Source organism: Megachile rotundata, chromosome 14 (assembly GCF_050947335.1).
Source record: "Megachile rotundata isolate GNS110a chromosome 14, iyMegRotu1, whole genome shotgun sequence".
Classification (NCBI taxonomy): Eukaryota; Metazoa; Arthropoda; class Insecta; order Hymenoptera; family Megachilidae; genus Megachile; species Megachile rotundata.
This window is the reverse complement of record NC_134996.1, coordinates 3,421,185-3,445,149: the sequence shown is the minus strand read 5'-3', so window position 1 is coordinate 3,445,149 and position 23,965 is coordinate 3,421,185. Positions and strand designations below refer to the sequence as shown.

Below are 23,965 nucleotides of genomic sequence, written 5' to 3'. Positions count from 1 at the left end.
CAGCTAGCTAACGCAGGCTCCCCGTTCAAACGATCTTGTCTCTGAAACTCCATAAGGAGAGTGCTATGCTCAGCCCCAGAAAAAACTAAGACATCAACGAGAGCTCGCCAGTCACTCATACATATTTCTTATTTTCCTGAATTACTAATTCGCCGTCAGATTCTCGGAGTTCGCTCTAGGTAGTTTAGTAGCCAGCTAACGCAGGCTCCCCATCATCCAGCGGCTTGGTCTCTGAAGCCCGTGTCTTTTGGGTGGCGTTTCAGTAATTTCAATAAATAATTAAAGTCGAGTCATTTTTATTTGCAACCCTGTTGGTCACACGTCGGTCACTTGATTCTTGCATCGTTGGGTAATTCTAGCAGCTAGCTAACGCAGGCTCCCCAATTAAGCGATCAGGTTTTGGGTGTCGATTTGTGTTCTGACAAAAAGGGCCATGAATCTAATTAGTTTAGAGTCAAATAAGGAGTAACTGTTCCACGTTTAATACAAATTTTAGAGGTTTGTAATTAACCAAATATTGTTCTGTCAGTTTTGTTAGGATCTAGATCCATTATAAAATTGCGTTATATTTTTGTGTTGCGTATATCATTATAAAACCGCGTAATTGAAGTAGTTAGCTACCGTTCTGCGATTTGCGTCAACAACAAGTCTATTATACTCCAATTTGCTTATAGAATTCAGTCACACATACATTTTTATATTTACTAAAGTAATTGTTAATTATAATTCTTTTTCTCATCATTATTTGAATAAACCTAATTAATGAAAGGTATTAACCTGTAGATTTCACTCTTTAACCACACGCCACCACGATCCCACATTCTTTTAGAATTAGTTATAGTAAAAACGAGTCGTTTAATAAGCAAAAGCCGCTCTTTGTTTCATAAGTGCTGTAAAATACCAGGTTCTAGTACCAGGGACGTTACAAAATTGTAAATATAAAATATTGTCCTGATAGTACAGAAAAATAAATTACACGTTTATACAAGCGATAAAATCGAACTACATTGCGTTAGTTTATATTTTTATTACAAACATTTTATTTGTGGTGAGATATTAATGAATCGCTTTTGCACATCACTCTGTAACGTCCCCGGGAAGAATTTTTTTTTGTTCCTTCATCATCGCGATAATCTTGTACCCACCGATTGGAATAGTTAATTATCGATAGTAGTTGTCAAATTACCGACAATAGGTCACGTACCTATTACCGATTCTATTAGATTCGACCGTCGGTAATCAATATATACATATACATATATACATATATTCATTTATAACAATTATCTCATGATTTAGATTTGGAGTAGGTAATATTTTTCGTGAAAGTAATTGAATATTAAGTTAGAATGATTCAAACAAGATTATGTATTATTTTATTTTAATTCTGATAAATAATTTTGTATGAGAAATTTTCGTTACGCTATGATGTGCCTACGTGCCGCGATGCTCGCCCCGAAATCCTTGAGATCAGCGCTAATCCTAGAAAAGGATAGAGATACTATTTCTATTTACGGCATTATCAAACATTAAATTAATTAATTAACTAAATCAATTTATATATGTTAAATCAATCAGTACTAAACTATTCATGACCGGAACCAAAATTATTTTCTTCAACTAAAAAGCTGTAAATCGGAATAGATTCAGCTCACGAAGAAATTGTGCACAGTTCATTAGAAAAGGAGAGAAAATGTATTTTTCGCTAAAACACCGTTATACTATTATTTTAATATCGAAATGTTAGTCAGAAATTAAAGAGCGACATTTAAAGTATAATTAAGCCATTCAATTTTATAATTAATGTATAATAACGAATTTATATGAAAATTTAGATATTCTGACGTCACAGAAATTCCAGGAATTCGGCGAACCTGCGAGTATAAAAGGGCGAGCGAAACCCGTCTACAAGCAGAACAGTTTTCGAAGTCGACCTATTCACAAGTCTCTTTGATAAGAATAACTAGGAACAGTTTTCGCTGTCAAGAGCCGTAACGAATTTTGATATTTGATTGCTCAAGCGGGTATACGCCATTTGGATACTTGGTCGTGGGTCGTTTTAGTAGCTGGCTAACGCAGGGCTCCCCATTCAAACGATCTCGTATCTGAAACTCTTTTGGGAGAGAGCTATACTTAGCGCCAAGAAGGGCTAAGATATCGAAACGATAGCTCTCAGTTACTCATATTTGATTTTTCGTCGGATTGCTAACGCGCCTTCAGATTCTCGGAGCTCGCTCTGGGCTACCCATTTGAGCGGCTTGATCTCTGAAGCTCGTGTTTTTTGGGTGGCAGTTCAGCAATCACGATTTTACGTTAGAATCAATTAAGTTGCTACCCTGTCAGACTTATACTTTTCACCCGATTCTGGTATCGTTGGGTTGTTTAGCAGCTAGCTAACGAAAGCTCCCCAATTAAGCGATCTGGTTTCGGCTATCAGTGTTCGTATTGGCTAAAAGGGTCATGAACCATTAGTTGTAGAGTCAAATAATTAAAAAGAGTAACTGTTCCGAAGAAGTAATTCCTTAGATTCAGATAAATTTTGGTCATTTGAGTTAATAAAAGAATACTGTTCTCACTCGAGCGTAATTTCCGTAGTCGACTACACTGCGTTAGATTTTGCGAAAGCGTATTTAGGTACACTTAGAGAATCACACTTAGGTCGGATTCCTCGCCGCGGTAGACTATAAAGCGCTAATATTAATTAATATCGTCAAAGAACATTTATACACATCAATCGTACAAATCAAGATAAATTTTGTCATTGCGATAGCCTCAAATGCGAGAGTCAAATACGTATGTATATTAAGAATACTAAATTTAACATTACGAAAGCGAAGTTAGCTTTATCAGAGATCAGATTTAGACGATCCAATATAAAGTATTAACTTGCGAGTTTCATTTCGTTAAATTCACGATTATCTATTACATTTTGTCCAATTTGTCCAGTTCTATTATTTCTATTATGTTGTTATTATTTCAAGAGCTATTTAATTCTTTATTCTAATTAATGATTTATAATCTATATATTTTGCTTTGTTTTATTGTTATTGTTATTTGTTAGTTTCATTTTTTATCGTTTATTAAATAAATCTAATTGTTGAAAGATATTATTTGCAAAATGAGACGTTGAGGGGGGGGGGGGGTAAAAGCCGCTCTTTACCTTTCTAGCGCTTGTAACAAACTGAACCTAGGTTCCAGGGTCGTTACAACTGTAGTTCCTTGACGTATAAAGTGAACAATCCTTGACAATGATTATATCATTGTATCATTTTTATTCTCAACATGAATTCAACGATTTTGATGAAATAAATTTCAGTAAATGTTAGTTAAAATGATACGTCTTATTCATATATCCTCCTACTTTTGGGTCAAAATTAAACTTAAATCAATGCAAGAGGTTTGTGCCACGTTATAATGTTGCACACATATAATGTCGTTTCGTACAAAACGATGTTCAAAAAGTCTTCTATGAAATATACTAAAACTAAAGAACCTAAATATTGATTTTTATTAAAACATGAAGTCTAAAATTACCCTTGATACTTATACATTATTAATAATTCGAGCCCGCCTAGCTAAACTAGGTATTCTGAATACTGCAATATCATAATAACTTGGAAACAGACATTGCATGAAATTCTAGTATTGAAAACATTTGAATTGGTCCTTATTATTGTTAATATCAGGTTTGATTTTTCATAATTATTGAATGATGAAAAAAAGAAGGTATATACTGACATTTTAAAAAAATCTTACTTTGTTCTTTAACAAGTGCAATTACATTACAATCTTTGAAAAAGTGCAGAATCATCGCCATCTTGACTTTTAACTTTCTCATTATAAATGGTAAACATTTGATTCAGATACCTTTATGGATTCATCTAACCTTTATCTTTTTTGAAGTATTCTTGTAGTTATGGTAATAGAAAATGTTAATATTCTTATTTACGACGTGGCAAAAGAAATTAACCGCTTTTGAAAACCTTCAATTTAGTATCCAAACTATCTGAGTGCCGGCACTAGGATGGTATGTTACAATTTTAGTTTTTAGTAAATTTATTTATTGACGCATTCATTGGTAGAGTGCTCCAGCGGGTAAATATGCTGGTAACAGTTCTGGAATGAGGTTTTTGGAAGTCCTTTCGGGAGATTCTCCATTTCTGCCTGAACCTCTTCAAGTGAGGTGAAATGGGTTCCCATTAAGCAAAATTTAATTTTAGGAAATAAAAAAGAGTCGCATGGAGCCAAATCAGGTGAATAAGGAGGATGCCCCATCACAGTAATATTTTTGCTAGTCAGAAACTGCTTGGCAGACAGTGCCGTGTGAGCGGGTGCATTGTCCTTGTGCAACAGCCATCCATCGCTTCACAACTGTGGTCTTTTTTTCCTAATTTTTTCACGAAGTCTTTTTAGTATTTCAATGTAATAGTGTTAGTTAACAGTCTGACCAATGGGAAACCACTCAATCATTACAATTCCATTAATGTCGAATTTTGATTTTGACATGAGTGCTTTTTTGGGTTTTGGGGATCCTGGAGACTTCCACTCCATTGACTGGCGCTTACTTTCTGGGTCATAGGTAAAAATACATGTCTCATTACATGTTACAAAAGATTTCTACAAATTTTACAAGAAACTTGATGTTTATTCGCTGTTTGATTTTTATGTCAGACATTTTTCCGGCAAAGTGCAGTTGCACGTGTTCACTAAATAACGCAATACTTCCAAATGGTATGACCGATTCAATCGAAATTGACAAGATGGATAGAGGAGGCATGTGGGATGATGCCACAAAAACAATTGCTGCCAATTCCATTGTTTTTTCAAGCTACAGACCTAGTCTCGTTACTTTTGTGTCGCACCTCGTACATACAGGCTGTATGTTTCGCGTCACAGTCTTGCCAAAAATAAAATTCATCTAATTCATAAATCTTCTAATCATTCTAATTTATCTGCAGCATTTTGTAAATTTTCTTTTAAAATATCTAAATATAAATGTCATACTTTTTTACTTCCGTCCGACTCAAAAATATTAAATTTTAACTCGTTATGTATTGTTCTGAAAATTCTAATCTCTTTTTTTTTGTTTACTTTGCTTATGAGTGGTTTCTTTCTTGCAACTCTACTGTTATATCTGGCCCGATACAGCAGTCTCCGTACTGTTTTAGGGTGAATTTCTTTCAGCATATATTCTTTAAGGTATGATGCCATTTTAGATGCACTGGTATCTGGTTTTTCTTTAATAGTTCGGACAATTTTACGTTCTACCCTCGTAGTTTATTTTCGGGGTCTACTGGTTCTTTCTTTATTCCGCAATATTCTTTCTTTTTTATACTTGTTTATAACACTTTGTTTAGTCGATCGACTTCCTTTAATATTTCTGATATATTCCTATATGATGTACCGTCCTCATATAACCACATATGTAACAATTTTTCTTTCTTCCAATGTTGTTTCTTTTGCGTTTTCTCCCCATATTGTAAATGTTAGTGCTAAAGTGTACTCCCTACGATTACCACTGACTAAATTAACATAACATTTACTATCACAACTGTTGTATTTATTAACATAAATGATAATGTACGAATACTTTTGTCCTAACGATTTCTTACGGTCTTGTGAAGTTTTGGGTCATTTATTGTTGTAAATGTTATGTATGATATATAGCTATATATGTATAATTAAATATACTTAATGATATAGAAAATATTATTCTTTTTATTTCTATATTTCAAGTAGACGAATACTTTTGTCCTCCACTATATTAGTATTTATTCGTGCATGTGTTAAACTAACATTTGTTTGTAGAAATAGGTGTATAAGAAATGTACGTAAACCTAGTGTTAAAATGATACCAAACATGACGTAATTCGGGACATGATTTGTAGTAATTTATTACACCATTCTATTCGCTATAATCGGAACGCTTGGAATTACGAGTGAATATGTCTCGAATTGTGTCGTTTTGTATTTTTATCGCCATTGTCGGTAACTTGGCCAAAACTGCGAAAATAGGTGTGAAGTACTACGAGCGCTGATAACGGATAATCGTTGAAGTATTTACAGCCATGTAGTTCGTTTATATCAGCATCTGTCTCATTCTTGCACCTTCAAAAATTTGACTTTATTAAACATGCAGTATTTATTGTAGTCTAAAAATACGTGACCACCCTGCGGTGAAGTCTACTGTTAAGTGCTGTACTGGTAAAAACTTCATTTTTGCAATCATCGAGACTCATAGTCGAATTTACGAAATAGACTCGTCTCTCTTGCATATCGCATATAGTATACGTATGGTACCGTTGTCACGTGACTAAGGATGTGGAAAAGAGACGAGTCCTTTTCGTTCGAAACGGTGACCTTTCAGGAAAAACTTCGTTTATGATAGAGCGTAGTTATTGAAGACGAAATGGGAGTTAGACATTCTAAAAGTATTGTTCGAAAAAATGTAAAATTAAATTGTCGGCGATGACTAAAATCTGTCTTTCAAAAATAACTGTTAGTCCCGAACCCATCATAAACTACCTACGAAATCCTCACGTATTGTGTTTCGTCGCACATTCGGAACAGTGTTTTTGATTAACGTTATCAAACATAATATTTATTACAGGAGTCGTTTGTAAAAATAATCAATCTGCGTCAGTTAGTTCATTAGTTTTTTCGATATTTCTCCTGTTATTAATTTCGTGCGACCTCACTAACAGCAGCTTCACTTTTAATTACGAGCAAAGTTTCCTTTAACGAGGTCCTTGACAAAATGAAACAGTATTATGTAATTGAAAAAAAAAGAAATATTTTGTTTAATTAATTTATCGAATCATCCGAATGTTACGAATACAAATTAAGTAGTAAACTAATTTAGGTACATTAAATACAATTGAGCTTTTATCTAATTTCAAGTTATGTAAATTCAACAAATTATATCAATTTTTAAGTTACTGAATTAATCGGAATTCCAAAATTTCAATGTCCCAATTTTAACGGTGTCAAGAATTAAAATTTTTCATTATAAATTATTGTATAACTGTGAGCTATATTCACATTTAAAACTTAAAATTTTCAAATTATTCTAAAGCTAATAATAATTGTCAGTTATTTTTCAAGCCTTAAAATTTACACTGCAGAAACTAATGAAAATTTTCTCGTACTAGATTTGCAATTTCCATAATAAAATATTATATTTTTCAAACCTCTAAACTTTCCAATTCAAAGTTATTACTAATCAACATTATCAGTCATTGTAAAATTTTCAGTAATTTTCAAACTTTTAGTTTTAGATTAGCGAAATTAAAAAAGTTTCCTGCTTTTAGTGTTATTATTCCATTAATAAAATTTTTTGTTTTCCAGGCATCCAAATTGTAAAAAATATGTTACTATTGCTAATTAACATTTTAAGTCATCTATTGTTGTAATTTTTGAAATTATCAACAAAAAGTCGATGTCTAATCAAAATCAAGCAATGAAAAATTCTAAATTTAGTACTGCGGAGATTCTTATTTATAAATTACTATTACGTTTCAAAGCATCCAAAACATACATAGAATTCTCAGTTCACCTACAATCGAGATACGAGTGCTCCTCAGAAGCAATTTCACCAGCATTACTAAAGATGCCTCGATTTCTTAACACGACTGGGAAACGACCGGTCGAATATCAATCAGAATATTACATCAGTAGGCAGTACACGTTGCACGTAACTCATACAGGACACGTCATAGAGCGATTTCTCTATTTTTAATCGTACCGGCATGCTATGGAATCTGCTTTGACGTTAAGACAAATTTCATATTGGTGTTCACCTAACTCGCTCATTAAATTCTTTACACCGGTCACTAATTTTAATCTAGTTAATACAGTTGTTAAACCCAGAGTCTGGTGAGTTTAGAGTATTGCACTTCGTGCCGTCTAACTCCGAAGGACCACCCAACTGATTTGGGAATAAAAACTAAGTGTGTGTTTAACTAAACTGATATAATCTAAGTTTGAAAAACGCTGATCCGATACAGTAGTTCGCTAAGTTAAACTGTTGCTAATACAAGTCTGTTAATATTTATCCGCTTCGTCGTCAACTCGGTTTCGCACCCCACCTCTTTCTCCTGAAAAGAGGGTGGGCCATAATTCTAAGTTTTGCAGTTTCTTAAAATTAAGATGATCAATACCGTGTCATCCCCTTCCAGTGCGCCCATAGCGCGGTACATCCCTGGAGCGGGGGTGACAGGCTGGTCACTGTCGTCAACGCATGTTTGGCAACATCGGGGAAATTCCGTCAGGTCAAGATCCCTGTGAACACTAATTTTTGAAATTCTAAGGAACCCTCTGGAATACGACTTTATGATACCCGGGTTGAAGCAAGAAAATGGACAATAGCTAAATTTCTAAATGACCTTATGTGCCGCATACTGGCTGCACGCCGGCGTGCTGAAACTCACAAAGAGGAAAAAACTAACGGTTACAAATGACTCTACGAATATTTGGCCGTATCATAAAGTTGTCCCCTTGATGTCTTAACAACAGTACAAATTAATACATGTAACGTCTTAGGACTGAAAAACTTAAACTGTTTATGGAACACGTTATGACGGAAAAAACCCAAAACTGTCTTACAAGAAAAGCCACGCAAGTGACCCCCTCCGATTTTGATGAAACTTCGTAGGTTTATTAAGCAGGCAAAAATAAGGGACACGTATTTTTTTTTATCGGCTGAGACGCGGGTTTAAGGGGTGAAACGAGCCCTTAAAGTTTCGACTCCTTTTGGCTATCTCGAAAACCATACGAGATACATTAAAATTTTTAATAGAAAAGTTGTATGGTTTCTTGCGTATAATAACAAGATGTTAACAAATTTTGCAAAATACAATTTGTTTATAACAAAAAAATTTTTCATAACCTTATTTTACAATTTATTCAAATTTGTATAATGACAAAAAGTGTAGAGAATTTTATTACAAATCCATTGGTATATATATATACGATATTTCCTCCTACAATTCCTCAGATTTTTATCATAAAGGTTCGGGCGCGCGCCCGCTGACGCTCCACACTATACTCAATCGGATGAAGTCGGACGATATTACACTGTCAGTCGACATTATTTATAAGCATAAATGAGAAACAATTACATTTGCGTTATAATTAACATTTATCGTTAAACTACAGAGGTATTCTATATGTTAATTTTATTAGGTAATGAATAGTTTGAATAAGTTAGGGAACATAATCACGGCAATGGTGGTATTGCTCGAAGAAATGATTCAAACGGTTTTCGATGCACCATGCACATGAAATAATTGCTGCGTCACTACATATGTGGCATAGTGGTTCATTATGTGATGCATAGCAAAATACGGGATTTTAAAAATGAGGTCTTGACGATATGTATCTACTTTATACCATGGAGTATTTGAACCTCGATTACAGCAGACCATGTTCAAGGCTATGAATATTTTTGTTATGACATCGACATCCGGAAAACTTACAAAAGAAAATTTTAAAACCTGGTTAACAAAAGTTTATTCTCCAAATACAATCAAACAAAACAGCTCTATTATTAGATTCTTGAAGCGCGCATTGTTGTCGTAGGGTCGACGAAGCTACAGTATTCTCTCCGGAAATGTTTAAAGGATCTCTACCGTAAATGTTAAAATTGTATCTCCACTACTGGGGGGGATCCCCCTCGAAATCAGTCAAGAATGAAACACGATCGGTCGCCGAAACGACGAGAATCGAATATCGGTGAGACACATATTAATGCAAGCAAAGGAAAAGGTTGCAACTTTCTTATTTCTTACTATTTTTTCATGAAACTTTTACTGTTGTATTTGTCTAGATTTCCTGATTAAAATGACACCAAATATAATGTAATTACGTTAACAATTGCGTGTGTAACGAGTGATTCAAGTTTTTAACATAAAAGAGGACGGCGAATGGAAAAGAAAGAGAAGCAGAAGGTTGATGCATTCAGCAAACATGAAACACTCGTGCGTCTTCTGTCTTTTAAATTCAAAAATCAAAATTCTTTATTTTTGGGGTTTCATCAATGAAGCTTTGATTATCGTATTCGTCTCGTTTTTCTGATTAAAATGGTACCAAACACGGTATAATTAAAATCATATGTTAGAAAATCCCAGTGACCCACCCTAATAAAGCAGGGACGACGGGCACATGGCCGTCCTACGACGACCATCGCGGGGTAGAGGCCTGACATCCGGGCCATAAAACAACCCTAGGGCCTCAAGTTTCGCGGGGACTAGGAAACCTCGCGGAACGGGAAGAAGGCATTCGTTTGGAGACATTTGGAAAAGGCATGCGTCCTCAGACCTTGGAAAGGCATCCTTCTCTTGAGGACATTACTTCGCCCACGGAATCTGTTTATATAATATATATAGTATTTTTGAAACCGAACTCAGTTAGCGTGTCAATCATTTTTTCTACCTCGTCTTACACATAATTACTTGTATAGCAAGCCTTTAGAAGGAATTCGCACCTCTACCGTAAATGTTACATCCCAAACTTTTATGGCTTGTTACATAAGTAATTACGATCGTAATCATATCGTGTTTGGTGTCATTTTAATCAGAAAAACGAGACAAATACGATGGTAAAAGTTCCATTGACGAAAAACCAAAAATAAAGAATTTTAATTTTTAAATTTAAAAGACAGAACACGCATGAGTCTTTTATGTTTGCCGAACGCTCGAAACTCTATCCCTCTTTGTCTTTTGTATGGCTGTCTCTTTCTACGTTCGGTACACTACAAAGAATGTAGGACCTCTACCGTAAATGTTACAATCGAGACCGGCAAAAGTGACATTTGCGGAGTGAATACTGTATTAGTAACAATAGTTTTTCGCTAATATCTCGAAAACTAAAGCTTTCCGCGAAATTTTTATATGAATAAAATTGTTCAGAATTATGTCCGTGATAAGATATTAAAAGCGCACTAAAATCGAGAAAAGTTTATTTCAAAAGTTGCCGGTTTTTTTGCAATAACAACACTTTGCAATTAAAAAATGAAAAATTTTTTGATAATGGTACCAATGGGGAGTCAGAACCTACCAGATGCAAAAGGTTTCGTTCCGATCGGTCCATCCAGCTAGGCATAATCGGTAAACATACATAGAAAAAAAAATATACTGATCGAATTGAGTAACCTCCTCCTTTTTCGAAGTCGGTTAAAAAGAACGATGATCTTTGAAAGGAGTGGACTGTATACGATTTTATTCTTGCGCATGAATTATCAAGTGATTGTCCCTTCTAACAATAAGTATAACCACAAACTTCGTAATCGACTGTCTGAATACTATTAGCCTATGTGGCTGCTAAAAATCTTCTGTCCGCCAAAAAATCTAACTGCCAAGAAGTAAACTGCCCGGTAGCTCCCCTTCCAGGCATTCCAGTAATTTTAACGTCAATGTGAGGTTGGAAATGAGGTGAAGGGTGAATGAATCGTAGACCGATTAACTATAACAAGAACTTTATTCAATGAAATGTGCGTGGTGTTTGAGAATCTAAATGTGACCGTACGAAATGAAGTCGGTTATGAGAATGACTTTTCCCGTTGCCTCTTGAGCCTACCCCCGCAAGCATGGGGGAAAACTCAAGAGGAGAAATCCCGTAAACAAACGACGACGGAACATTATCATCTGGTCGGCGAAAGTTTTATTGTCTCCGGTACTTGGACATTTCACAGGCTCGGAAACGTCGACTTTGTAGCGGCGAAAAAATCAACGCTGCACGCTATAGAAATTTTCCTTAGTTTTGCCATGTGGCGGTAAAATGTACATAGTTTAGTATTTTCAAGACCTGCCACATGGTTTACAATACACGGTTCAACTTTAACCTTGGTCCCAGCCACAAACCGACGGTCCTGTCATAAACCCAGGTCTCTAAACGTTCTTAATATAAAGTACATAAAGATTTATTTTGAAAAAAGATTAGATACATCCAACTCCCATGCGAAAGAGAAAATTAACGCAAAATAAGCATGCAAAATTGTCTTAAATAATGCATTAATAAGTGCATCATTATCCATCTCAAAAATATGGAGTATGAGATGTATTAGACGATGTTTATTGTCACGAAAAATATAATATTAAGTAGTAAATCGTTATATATTCATTTACTGCACTAAAATGCTTAAGTATCACTTTATCATTTGATAAATATATTTTTTTAAATACGAATACCCATTTTTTCTATAATCTGAAATTTCTTAAACACTATGATTTTAATGCTTCTAATAAGATCTTCGATTAAATTTTCCTGAATTATTAACTACGTTCTAACTATCACGATTTTTAATTCTTAAAACATTGAATTATATTTTGTTCTTTTAATAAATTTCATTCACTAATATTCCTCATATATTTTCAATAAGATCTATACCTGGAGGTAGTATCGGTCATTTTAAATTTGATCCCTAAAACAAGTTATGTGCTTGCACTGTAGTAACAGGGGCAGCGGTACTATGCTATTAAAATATGAGTGAAATTTTACTATCATAGGGATAATCCTTCAATGTTTTTTTTATTATTGATTTTTATAATTGTGGTCATCGGCGCTGTACTAAAAACTCTGCATTACATTACATTATCATCGACAAAATTATGTATTGGAAAACATGTTTTTCTTTTGGAATATCATATTAATAGAAATTAAGGCAATCTAAACTGATTTTATCTTGAAAATTGTTAATTTATACTAAGATACTTTTTTCGACGTGTAATTTTAGTAGAGTATATGAACTCATAAATACCAGTGAACTAATCCAATGAAAACAACAAAAAATATTCCAAATTGACAAAAATTTAATTGAAAATTTTGTTAAGAATGTTAAAACCAATTAATTAATCGTAATGTAATAGACGTTTATTATTAATAATAATATTTATTACAATTAGTTAATAAATAAGCAGTTTCTTTTTAAGCGAATCTCTACTTTTGTCTAACCTACAAATACCATTTTTCATAAAAGTAGCAACTCGTAGTATTGCTTGCTTTGTATTTTTGCGTAATAACACAAAAACGGACTAATAGTATTAACCACAACAGTAACATAGCTGGAAATGAATTTATATAAAAATTACTTTTATATAAACATATCTAAATAAAACTTTATAATTGAAAAACGAAATGTTAAATATCTTACACTGGAATTTCCAAATTGGCAATACAATAAAAGGATATCGAATGGGTACCTTTAAATGATTGTGTGGAAATTGCTTGATTTGTTATAGTCAATCTAATTGTACAATTGGTTGTATTAATCAATTTTTACATTGATGTTCACAGAAATTATCACGAATTGCTATCTACCCGAAGGAATCTCATAATATCGACAGCGTCGAGACAGCCGTCACACAACATTTTGCTTATTTACACGGTATTTTGCAAAATGTTGAGAAAAACATCATTGATTCTTTACACAATCATCGAAATTCTCGAAGTACTAATATTGAGGACATCTCGCAACAGCTGCAAGATTACGAGAATCAGATACAATCTGCTTTAATGGTAAGTAGCATTTATTGCTTTAAGAAATTGATAGATATAATTAAGTTTCAAATATTAGGTCGAGTCATAAGTAACTTCCGATGCAGCTAAATAGATTTTATTGTGTGTATGGTGAGATTATGAAGGTATAAGTCACCACGAGTTGTTGAAGTCAAATTTAACGATTACTGCGGATAAATACATTCAGCAATTGCAAAGAGTGCAAGAGAAACTCCTAGAAAAGCGCCCTGCACTCGTCAATCGCAGAAATGTCATTCTTTTACACGACGACGCGCGACCGCATACAGCAAGGGTGACTCAAGAAAAAATTCTTGAGCTTGGATGGTCTGTTTTACCACATTCACCTTACTCCTCAGATCTTGCCCCGACAGACTACCACCTTTTCTGTTCCTTACAAAACTTTTTAAATGGAAAAACCTTCAATGAGCAACTTGAAGAGCAAGTCAGGCAGGCTGTTGAAAGCTTCTTCCAGTCCAAACCAACCACATTTTACAAGGAAGGAATTGATAAACTACCAGGAACATGGGAGAAGGTTATAGAAAATAGTGGTGAATATATAATAAAATAATATAATTTTGTTGTTTAATGAGAACGAAATAAATGTCTGATAAAAAAACGGAAGTTACTTATGACTCGACCTAATAACTATGCGGAAAGACAACTATAACTTCACACAGAATTTACAAATATTATTATCGTCCAACTTCTCTCTTCGATATTCTTTAAACTAGCCAACGTAATGCCTCGTCCTTGTGCTTTTTCGAAGGTTTTATGGCGAACGCATCCCCACTTTTTGGGAAGAACTCAACATCGCCGGGGCTTGATAAATATCAATTGACGAGAGGGAGAGTGCGACCGAATGTTGCACCAACTCTGTCCCGAACCATGCTAAGGGTCTCAGAGTGGTTTCCTATTTTACGATGGCCCTAAATCGATTCTGGCCACCGTCACTCTTACAATAATGACCAAAATATATAACGGAGAACAAAAATATTCGTACACTTCAAATATAAAAACAAAAAAAAACAATATTTTTTATATTATTAAGTATATTTAATGATACATAGCTGCATATTAAACATTACACTTCCAGCGACAAATGACCCAAAAAACCGAAAACAACAACATCACGTAGTAACTTGAAATGACTTGAAATTCACGAGGCTACAAGAAATCACTGGGACAAAAGTATTCGTACATGTAAGACGAGGTAGAAAATGATTGAAACGCCAGCTAAGTTTGATTTCAAAAATATTATATATTTTCTATAAGCCGATTCCGTGGGCGAAGTAGTGTCCTAGAGAGAAGGATGTCTTTCAAAGGTCTGTAAAAGAATGCTCTCTTCCCGTTCCGCGGGGTTTCCCAGTCCCCGCGAAACTTGAGGCCCCAGGGTTGTTTGTCGAGGCCCATGGTGGTCGTCGTAGGACGGCCGTGTGCCTGTCGTCCCTGCTTTATTAGGATGGGTTACTGCGAATTTTCTAACATACACTTAATTAATGTTACAATTATTTTAACACGACTTTTATAAATTAACATTTTGTATGTTAAGCCTTCCGGCGAATCACTTCACGTAATACATATATCGGGCATTGACAACGCCAAACTTTTAACGAAGTCAGGTTCTATATTACACCATTCTCTTTTTAATATTTCTTTCGAGTGTTCTTTCAACGTTATATCATGTTTTCGCACATCTTTTTCTAGTTTCGATACATATATGTTCGATAGGATTTAAGTTAAGCAGTTGTGGGGAAGTTGCTAACCTGTGGAGAGTATTGGTATTAACAACCACTGGCGCACTATACATATAGGCTGTAAGTTTCGCGTCACAGTCTTGCCAAAAATAAAATTTATGTAATTCATGAATCTTCTAATGATTCTAATTTATCTGCAATATTTTGTAAATTTTCTTTTAAAATATCTAAATATAAATGTTTATCCATTATTTTATCTGCTCTTACTAATTTGCCGCCTTCAGAAGCAGCAATACATCCCCACACCATTACACTTCCACCTCCGTGTTTCGTCGTCGCACAGTGGCGAAAAACGGCGAAAACGTGGACAAAAGTCGAAAAATGAAAATTGCAATTCTTGAAATCCGTTTAGTGGAAGTAGTTTATAAGGAATCTGCGTAATGTTCTCGTACTTTAAATGATTTTATTATTACCATTTCAAAGATATGAGCCTCCAAAGTTGAACATTTTTTAAAGTCTATTTTTCCGGGCAAAGTTTAACATAATGTTGTTGATTATTTTGTAAATATTATGTTCATCCAGCTTTTATATGGGTCATTCCACGCCAAATCGATCACTTTTGGAAGTCACCATTTCCGATTTTGCTCTAATCGAAATATATTGTAGTCCATGTGAAATTAGGGGGGGTTTACGTCATCATTTTGCCGGTTTCGAATTTGTTAATGAATGACAGGTCGTCAAAGTTTGCAATTTTTGCCCATTTTGGCGAAAATGGGGTCCACTTGGGAATTTTTTTCTCAGAAACTACTGAACCGATTTAGCTACATTTTTTTTTTGTTTTATTCGTGAAGGTTTGGGCTATTTTAAAATATTTTTGTTAACTTTGTCAATTTGTTATAAAATGTTGAAAATTTTAAACAAATTCTCTTTTTGCGTTTTTCTCAATAAGGGGCGTAAAGGGTTAAAATTAAAAAAAAATATGGTCATATTCTTTGAAGCTTCCCCTTTAAAATGAGCCCTTCAGAACGATGGAGCCTCGAAAATTGACGTCTCTACAAGCTGGAAACGGACGCGGGGTACCCCCATTTCACATAGGCAAGTCGCGCGTTCAGCTATTATGATCGGTTGTTTTATATCACTGGCCTCAAAACTATACAAGAAGACTTCGTACGCGATTAAATGACTCTGTTGGTACCTTGAAAAGTGTATTAGTAACCACTCTTGGTCAATGACACATTTTTTAGTCGTAATTTGATTTATAGATATTAGTTCCTACATTTATTATTTATGTTCTACAAAAAGGCATTAATACTCGATGGAAACCGCAAAATAAGATTGTTTTCTTCAATCGGGATGGGATAAGAGGAATTATGATCAAAAGTATCGTGTGGGGTAGTCTTAGGAATTGTAGCAAGAAAATATGATGACAACTATTTTATTACAATAAACACTGGGCTATCATTATCAGTTATTTACATTTTTGTTCACACGCGCGCCTTATTATCATATGCGACAACAGTTGATTCGGACGTTTTTCAAATATATCGTCGCTACCCTTGGCAAAAGGTCTTGTTTTGTAGGTAAAATTTCAAGATTCATATCCGTATATACAATATTACATATTAGATATTTAAACTTTATTCAAAAATTTAAAAAATAAAAATTTAGTTGCAATTTCTGATATTAAAAAATTCATTTGCTAATGAAAAAAAATATTATTGTGATAGTTCAAACATTCAAGATTAAAATGAAAAAAGATTTAACTAATTTCGATAAATAGTTTCTGAGATAAAAATTCATATGTACAAGTTAACTAACTGTATTAATTAATTAACAAATCAAAATTCGATTTTCGACACGAAAAATTAATTTGTAACATTAATACATTCATCTTATCAAAAAACATTTGAATAATTCATCTCAAAATCGAAGATATTAGTTTTGTCCACGTTTTCGCCGTTTTTCACCATTATGCGTCGGTCGCGTATTTTTGAAATCCAATTCAGTATTAGCTTTCCGCCATACTTTTTTACTTCCGTCCGACTCAAAAATATTAAATTTTAACTCGTCGGAAAATACTACGTTTTTCCAGAAGTCGTCACTAGCAATTATGTATTGTTCTGAAAATTCTAATCTCTGTTTTCTGTTTACTTTTCTTATGAGTGGTTTCTTCCTTGCAACTGTACTGTTATATCCGGCCCGACGCAGTACTCTTCATACTGTTTTAGGGTGAATTTCGTTCAGCATATATTCTTTAAGGTGTGATGCAATTTTAGATGCACTGATATCTAATTTTTCTATAATAGTTCATTTTTAGGGTCTATCGGTTTTTTCTTTATTCCGCAATATTCCTTCTTTTTATACCTGTTTATAATGCTTTGTACAGTTAATCGACTTTTTTTTAATATTTCTGATATACACTGCTCAAAATAAATATGGTATAGACAAATTTTAGGCAGAAATTGGCTAAATTTGACTGATGATAACACAAAAAAATGGCTCTTTTCAGAGCTTTATGATGTGCAAAATCCGTCCAGCAACCTCTTCGAGGTGCACATCGGGTAATGCTAATGCTGGCGGTATATGCCATAAAAGCAAGGGTTTCTTTAAATTGCTGTATCTTTGCGAAAAAAAATGATAGCGGTTTTACTCATACTGGAAATTAAAGATAAAGGTTTGTATTTTATGCTCCTGTTAACAATATCACCAAAAAAAAAATGTGACAAGTCCATACATTTCGTCAAACTTTGTAATTTTCAATATAGCAAACATGACCTTACATTTACGGTGTTATTGTGGTAGGGATGCGTAAAATCTAAAATTGAACTACAGTATCTTAAAGTGGAGATCTTAAGCTTTAATTTAAAAAAAAAAACATAATTTTACGATAATTTTTTACGAAGTTATCATCAGTCAAATTTAGCCAATTTCTGCCTACAATTTTTCTATGCCATATTTCTTTTGAGCAGTGTATTTCTATATAACTTATCTTCTTCATGTAATCGTATAACAGTTTTTCTTTCTTCTAATGTTTCGAATGTTCTTTCTTCCCATATTGCAAATGTTCCGAACGTGCGACAGAAGACAATACGCGAGGATTTCGTCAGTAGTTTATGATGGGTCCCGGAGTAACAGTTATTTTCGAAAGACAGATTTTGGCCATCGCCGACAAATTAGTTTTACATATTTTCAAACAATGCCTTTAGAATTTCTAACTTTCATTTCGTCTTCAGTAACTACATCATAAACTTGATTTTTCCCAAAAGGTCACCGAAGGCGGGCCTCTTTCAGGGCAACGTGCGTATCATCTGGAGGGAAAAATTCCGGCGTTGTCGACCTTCGAGATTCTCTCGTACTCATCGGTATTTTTACCACTCTCTTCCAAAAAGGGCGCGCTCAGGGCGCAAGAGATGGTGGCCCCAATGTCAAGGGACATGTTGATTGGAAAATCAACGTTTCCAGTGACAACCAATCGGCATGCCTCCTTAAACTTCCAACGTTTCGGGGAAGTCATTACTAGACATAGCGTCAACGTATCGGACGCCTTTTATAACGTTTTCGATTGCATTTGTTTCCGGATGCATATAGACGGTCGTGTCAACGTTCAGACACGATCTATCTTAAATTATTATTCTTAAGATTAATTTCTTTCAAATAAACCCGTGTCTCTATTTGAATTCACCGCCGATTAGAAGGCCATTTTTTAATCGAAGACGCAGTTGCTGAACGCGCGCGAGTCAGCGCAGCAAATATTAGTGTTAAAGTGTACTTGTCACGATTACTACTGACTACACTAACACAACATCATCTAATGTAATGGTTACATTGATCAAAATGTCCCGATGCCATCGCAACTGTTATATTTGTCAACATAAATGATAATGTACGAATACTTTTGTCGCGGCGATTTCTTACGGTCTTGTGAACTTCAAGTCATTTCAAGTTACTACATGATGTTATTGCCTTCGGTTTTGGGATATTTTTTGCTGTAAGTGTAATGTTTAATATGCAGCTATGTATCATTAAATACATTAATAATATAGAAAATATTGTTCTTTTTATTTCTATATTTCAAGTGTACGAATGCTTTTATCCTCCACTGTACATCATGCAGATGGTTTATCGTCTTTTTAAATTGGTATTTGTAGTGGGATTATGGAAGCATAGTGCTATTTAAATAAAACGCAGTTGTTAAATTTTAACTTTGAAAATGAAACAGTGAACTCTTTATATATTCTTTCATGAGATGCGTTCTTAAGACGTGCGCTTTTCAGACTGATCCTCGGACCGTTTTTCCTCGTGTTCGAGAGGTCCCGCGCTTCATTGATACTTTTGTATATCTCAGCATGCTTACATTAGAAGGACCGTCTTGGACAACGCAGTTCGTCGAGTTCTTAATTAGACAGGATGTTTATTCCTTGTCTTTAAATAAATTATGAAAGAAATAACGTGGGATTGATTTTTGTATATTCCAACAATTTTTATAAAAGCCTTATATAGCTACCAAATAAGGTTATTGCTTTAATTAAATAATTGTAAATTATCAATATAGTATAAAGAAAATATATTAAATATTTATTAGCAAATGAAAGGTGTAATCAGAATTTAATCATACAGGCATATTAGGAATAATACACATAACATATCAGTTAGCCCATGTCGTGATCCCGGAGGCGAAAGAAATATTCGAAGTCGATATAGATTTTTATAAAAACAGAACTTTATTAGACTTTTGACTTTTTGATGTTGACTAGATGAGGGATAAGATAATTCTGGTTCTAGAGTAAGGGTGCGAGTTCGACGAAGGAAAAAATTAAGGTGGGGGCTAAGGACTGAGAGGGGATGTTAAGGTTTAGGCTGGTCAGTGAGAGGGTGGCGGAAGTGCTCGAGGAGAAAGTTTGGGACTTAGGAAGGCGGTGATTTATGTTTTGAAGGACTTGAGGACTGTGGGCTTGCCTGTTTTGGGGTTATAGGAACGGAAAATGTTTGGGAAAGGACACAGATGTTTTATTTTTAGGCGCAGAAAATACGTTAAAATTTACAGGCGGTAAGAGTATCTCACACCCATTATCCAATTAATTTTATAAAACAATAATAATTTGTTACGAAAAAGAAAATTTATCTTAATCGAATTACTATGTATAATATTTTTCATAGGTAACGTTTAAACCTCTTGTTTCATTCATTTATTCAGTTACGTTTGCGTATTTTTAACAAAGTATGATCTATTAGCCCCATAGTGTCAACTTGATTGCTATAATTAGTAGGTCTGTTGGGATTTTCTGTCGCTTTTATTCATCCGTGTTTAATTGCACGCAATAAACGAGAATGCTTAAAATTGTTATGAGATTTTCCTCTGATCTCAATGCAATTTGGTTTAGATAATACTGTGATTTCAAAATAGATATTATGCCCTATGATGAAATTTTGTATAATTTTATCAACTTAGAATTGAAAAGAATTTTATTTTAAATTTATTAAGCAAGCGAACGAATAAAGGCCGGTAATTCGAATTTTGTGATAATTCATCTTTGTAAAATAAAATAATTAAATTTGATATTATTTAATAAATTAAATAATTTAATTTTTCAATGAGAAATTATATTATCAATAGAATATCGTCACAGACTCAATTCAAATTTAAGTTAATTTTAATAATCTAGAGAAAAATAGCGAAGTTGGAACAGGAACGAACAAGAATTGTTTGAAAATACATTTTCCTAAAATGTATCTGTACAAAATAATTCCCTGAAATATACCATTTTGGACATCACTAAATACATATGTATACCTACAATGGTAATACATCTAACTGTAAAGGGTCTAGCCGGATAAAATAGTCAAATGTGCTCTTGAGTCAAATGAAAAACCCAATACGTCAGTCGGTAGTAATAACCAAAAAAAAACATCTCACACCAAGTTTCAACCACCTATCTCATCTATGGAGGTAGTAAAAGGAAAAAAAATCCGGTTTTTGGTTTATTGTGCCTATTTGATTTTGTACAAAAATTCTGAAAAAATTCTGAATTGGCAACGCATTGGCAAGTTATAACAAACAAGAATCGACTCCCATCTACAATTTCCTTAAAATTTATCACCGTGAAATAAATCGTTGAAATATAATGGTTGACATGCAGAGAGAGATTTCTCGTGAAACGGTTCGAAAACGCTACAACCGAAAGTAATTTAAGTAAAATTAGATGACAGTGTTAATTCGCGGCGTGTCATAAAACGGTCCGAATTTAAAATCTCTTCCCTAGCGTGCTACACCGTGTGTATATGACAGTGGAGATACAAATTTTCATAATGAAATCATTATGAACAAGCCAGAAACGAGTGAAATGAGGTGACACGTGAACGAAGATATATTGTCACTGTTTTGACAATTAATTTTCATGAATTTTTGCACGTTGTATCGTGAAAAAGGAAAAAGAATTAAACTCTGCAATTATCATTTAATTTCATAACATATAACTTAGTAATATGATAATAATAAAGATTGTAGATTATGAGTGAACTGTTGAATTAAATTTTAAATGTTTGATGAAAGTTTAAAAAATTATGTTCCTAATATTTTAGAAAATATTTTGAAAAAACTTCCTGTAAAAGATTATTCAAGATATGTTAATGTGCTTAGTCACTGTGATTGCTTGAAAAATTACATTAACATTACCTTAATGATTCTTACCGTAGCTTTTTTCGTACATTGCTCACATTTGGTCGCCAGGTACATACCAGCATTTCCACCTCTCTAGTCTGTTATTTCTAGCATGTTTTACCACGGTCAGTGCGCTGCTTTATTGCTTGCCACGGTCAAGGGTCAAATTAGTCAGATTTGGCGAGTGAGAAAAACCCAAGAAGGGTGGAAACCTTCCACCCACCTCTCTTCCATAGATATTATATTTTTTTAACGTATCAGAACATTTATACCGAAATTACATCGGCCATAGTTTTAGATACTCTAGCTAGAAATCAACTAGAAATCAACTAGAAATCAACTAAAAATCAACTAGAAATCAACTAGCAAGCAATAGAACATTTTAGAACATAGATAGTGACACTTAAAAATCGTAGATCACTTAGAAGAAACATAGTCAAATATGCAATTACAAAGTAAACGCTTAGAATTTTTCTGGCACTATCGAGTGGTCCTTCGAATACAGTCTATAGTTTTTCGTTAGCACAAGCGTGCAAGGCATCTACTAGGCACGAACACTTTCGAGGTAATCACAAGCAGTTAACAATTGCTTTCCACTCATTTTTCCGCATCTTCTTTGAAAAAAAAAATATTTTTATATACATATACATATACCTATTCATTTATTCAATTGATCAAGTTTTTGAAACAACTAATAGATGGATATTAAAATATAAAAGATGTAAATTGATCAATTAATTTGAAAATAATTTACTTTTCTTTTACAGATAACTTCTTCGATATTGGATAATCTTGACAAAATAGATATCCAACAAGTGATACAAAATTTGCAAAATTTAGCCGTTATTCCGTGCCACTTAATATTAAATTCCATTCCGGCTGACGAAGAGATCACGTAAGTTATACTAATTTGTTACTAATTTATAAATGTAGTCCTATAAATAGTAGCACAGCTGTCAAGCAACTCCAACTTACGGTGTGTCGTTGAGTAAAATCCACCGGTTGAGACTTTCACCTAAATAAGAATTAGATTAATAATAATGTATGAAAATATGGGAAGTATAATGTCAGAAATTACAACTAGACTGAATAATCATTGAATGATACGGTATCCTATAATAGAAAAAGACTGAGCTTATCAATTATGCCCCGTGATAATTATGAAGTAAAGAATTGGCGTTGTTCAACAATTACTGGAACATGTTGAATTATATTAAGATATTGCAAAAGGTCTAGCCGAATAAGGTAGTCAAATGTGCTCTTAAGTCAAATAAAATATCCAATACGTCAATCGACAGTATTATATATCTAAAAAAAATATATCATACCAAGTTTCAACCCCTTCATCCGCAGGGGTAATAAAAGGGAAAAAACGAACTTCCAGTTTCTGGCCTATTTTACCTATTTAATTTCGTACAAAAATTCTGAGAAAATTCTAAAACATTGAGGTACACATATCGCATATTAGAGAATTTTTTCAGATTCTTTGATCGCAAATTGTAGTTGTAAAAAATCAAAAACCGAAAAAAAATCGGAAAAGTAGTGAGGTAGTTACATATTGGCATGCTTATTATTCCCTAATTTTTTTCAGATTTTTCGGTGTGGTACGCCGTAGTTTAAAAAATCAAATACCCATATACAGTAAAGACTGGATAACTGCAACGTTACTATCCCCACCACTGTAGGAAGTTCCCCCTTGAATCTTGACACTTGACAAGCGAGCAGCGTATCTAATGTAATCCGAATCGGCGTATCGATGTGACAACACTAATGCAACAGTAAAACTTTTTTATTTTTTGGTTTTGCTAAATATTATTTTTACCAATGTAATTGTGAGATTCTTCTGATCAAAATAAGACCAAACACGGCATAATTTGAACAACATTTGTTTATGTAGTAATATTGTTTGTTTTTTCGAGTGTATTGAGGTGCGATTTTATATGGAACCAAAAGACCATTCTCCATCGGACCACTCGACGGACTTTTCAAAAAATTTAATTTTAAATAGCCTCTCTCGTTCGCACTTTGTCCTTTCCTACGTTTAGCGGTCGGCGCGGGCCAAATGTAAACAAAGAATCGACACCTCGACCCGATAACTGCA

General features: G+C 33.8%; 1 protein-coding gene across 2 annotated transcripts in view; it reads left to right on the top strand.

The window, feature by feature from the left end:
• Positions 1-23,965, top strand: part of qin (tudor domain-containing protein qin) — a 441,068-nt gene that overhangs the window by 396,916 nt on the left and 20,187 nt on the right. For both annotated transcript variants that reach the window (XM_076539747.1, XM_076539748.1), the window contains 2 exons: positions 13,291-13,512; positions 22,632-22,759. In XM_076539747.1, the coding sequence (XP_076395862.1) occupies positions 13,291-13,512; positions 22,632-22,759 (350 nt within the window). The remainder of the gene's footprint in view (positions 1-13,290; positions 13,513-22,631; positions 22,760-23,965) is intronic.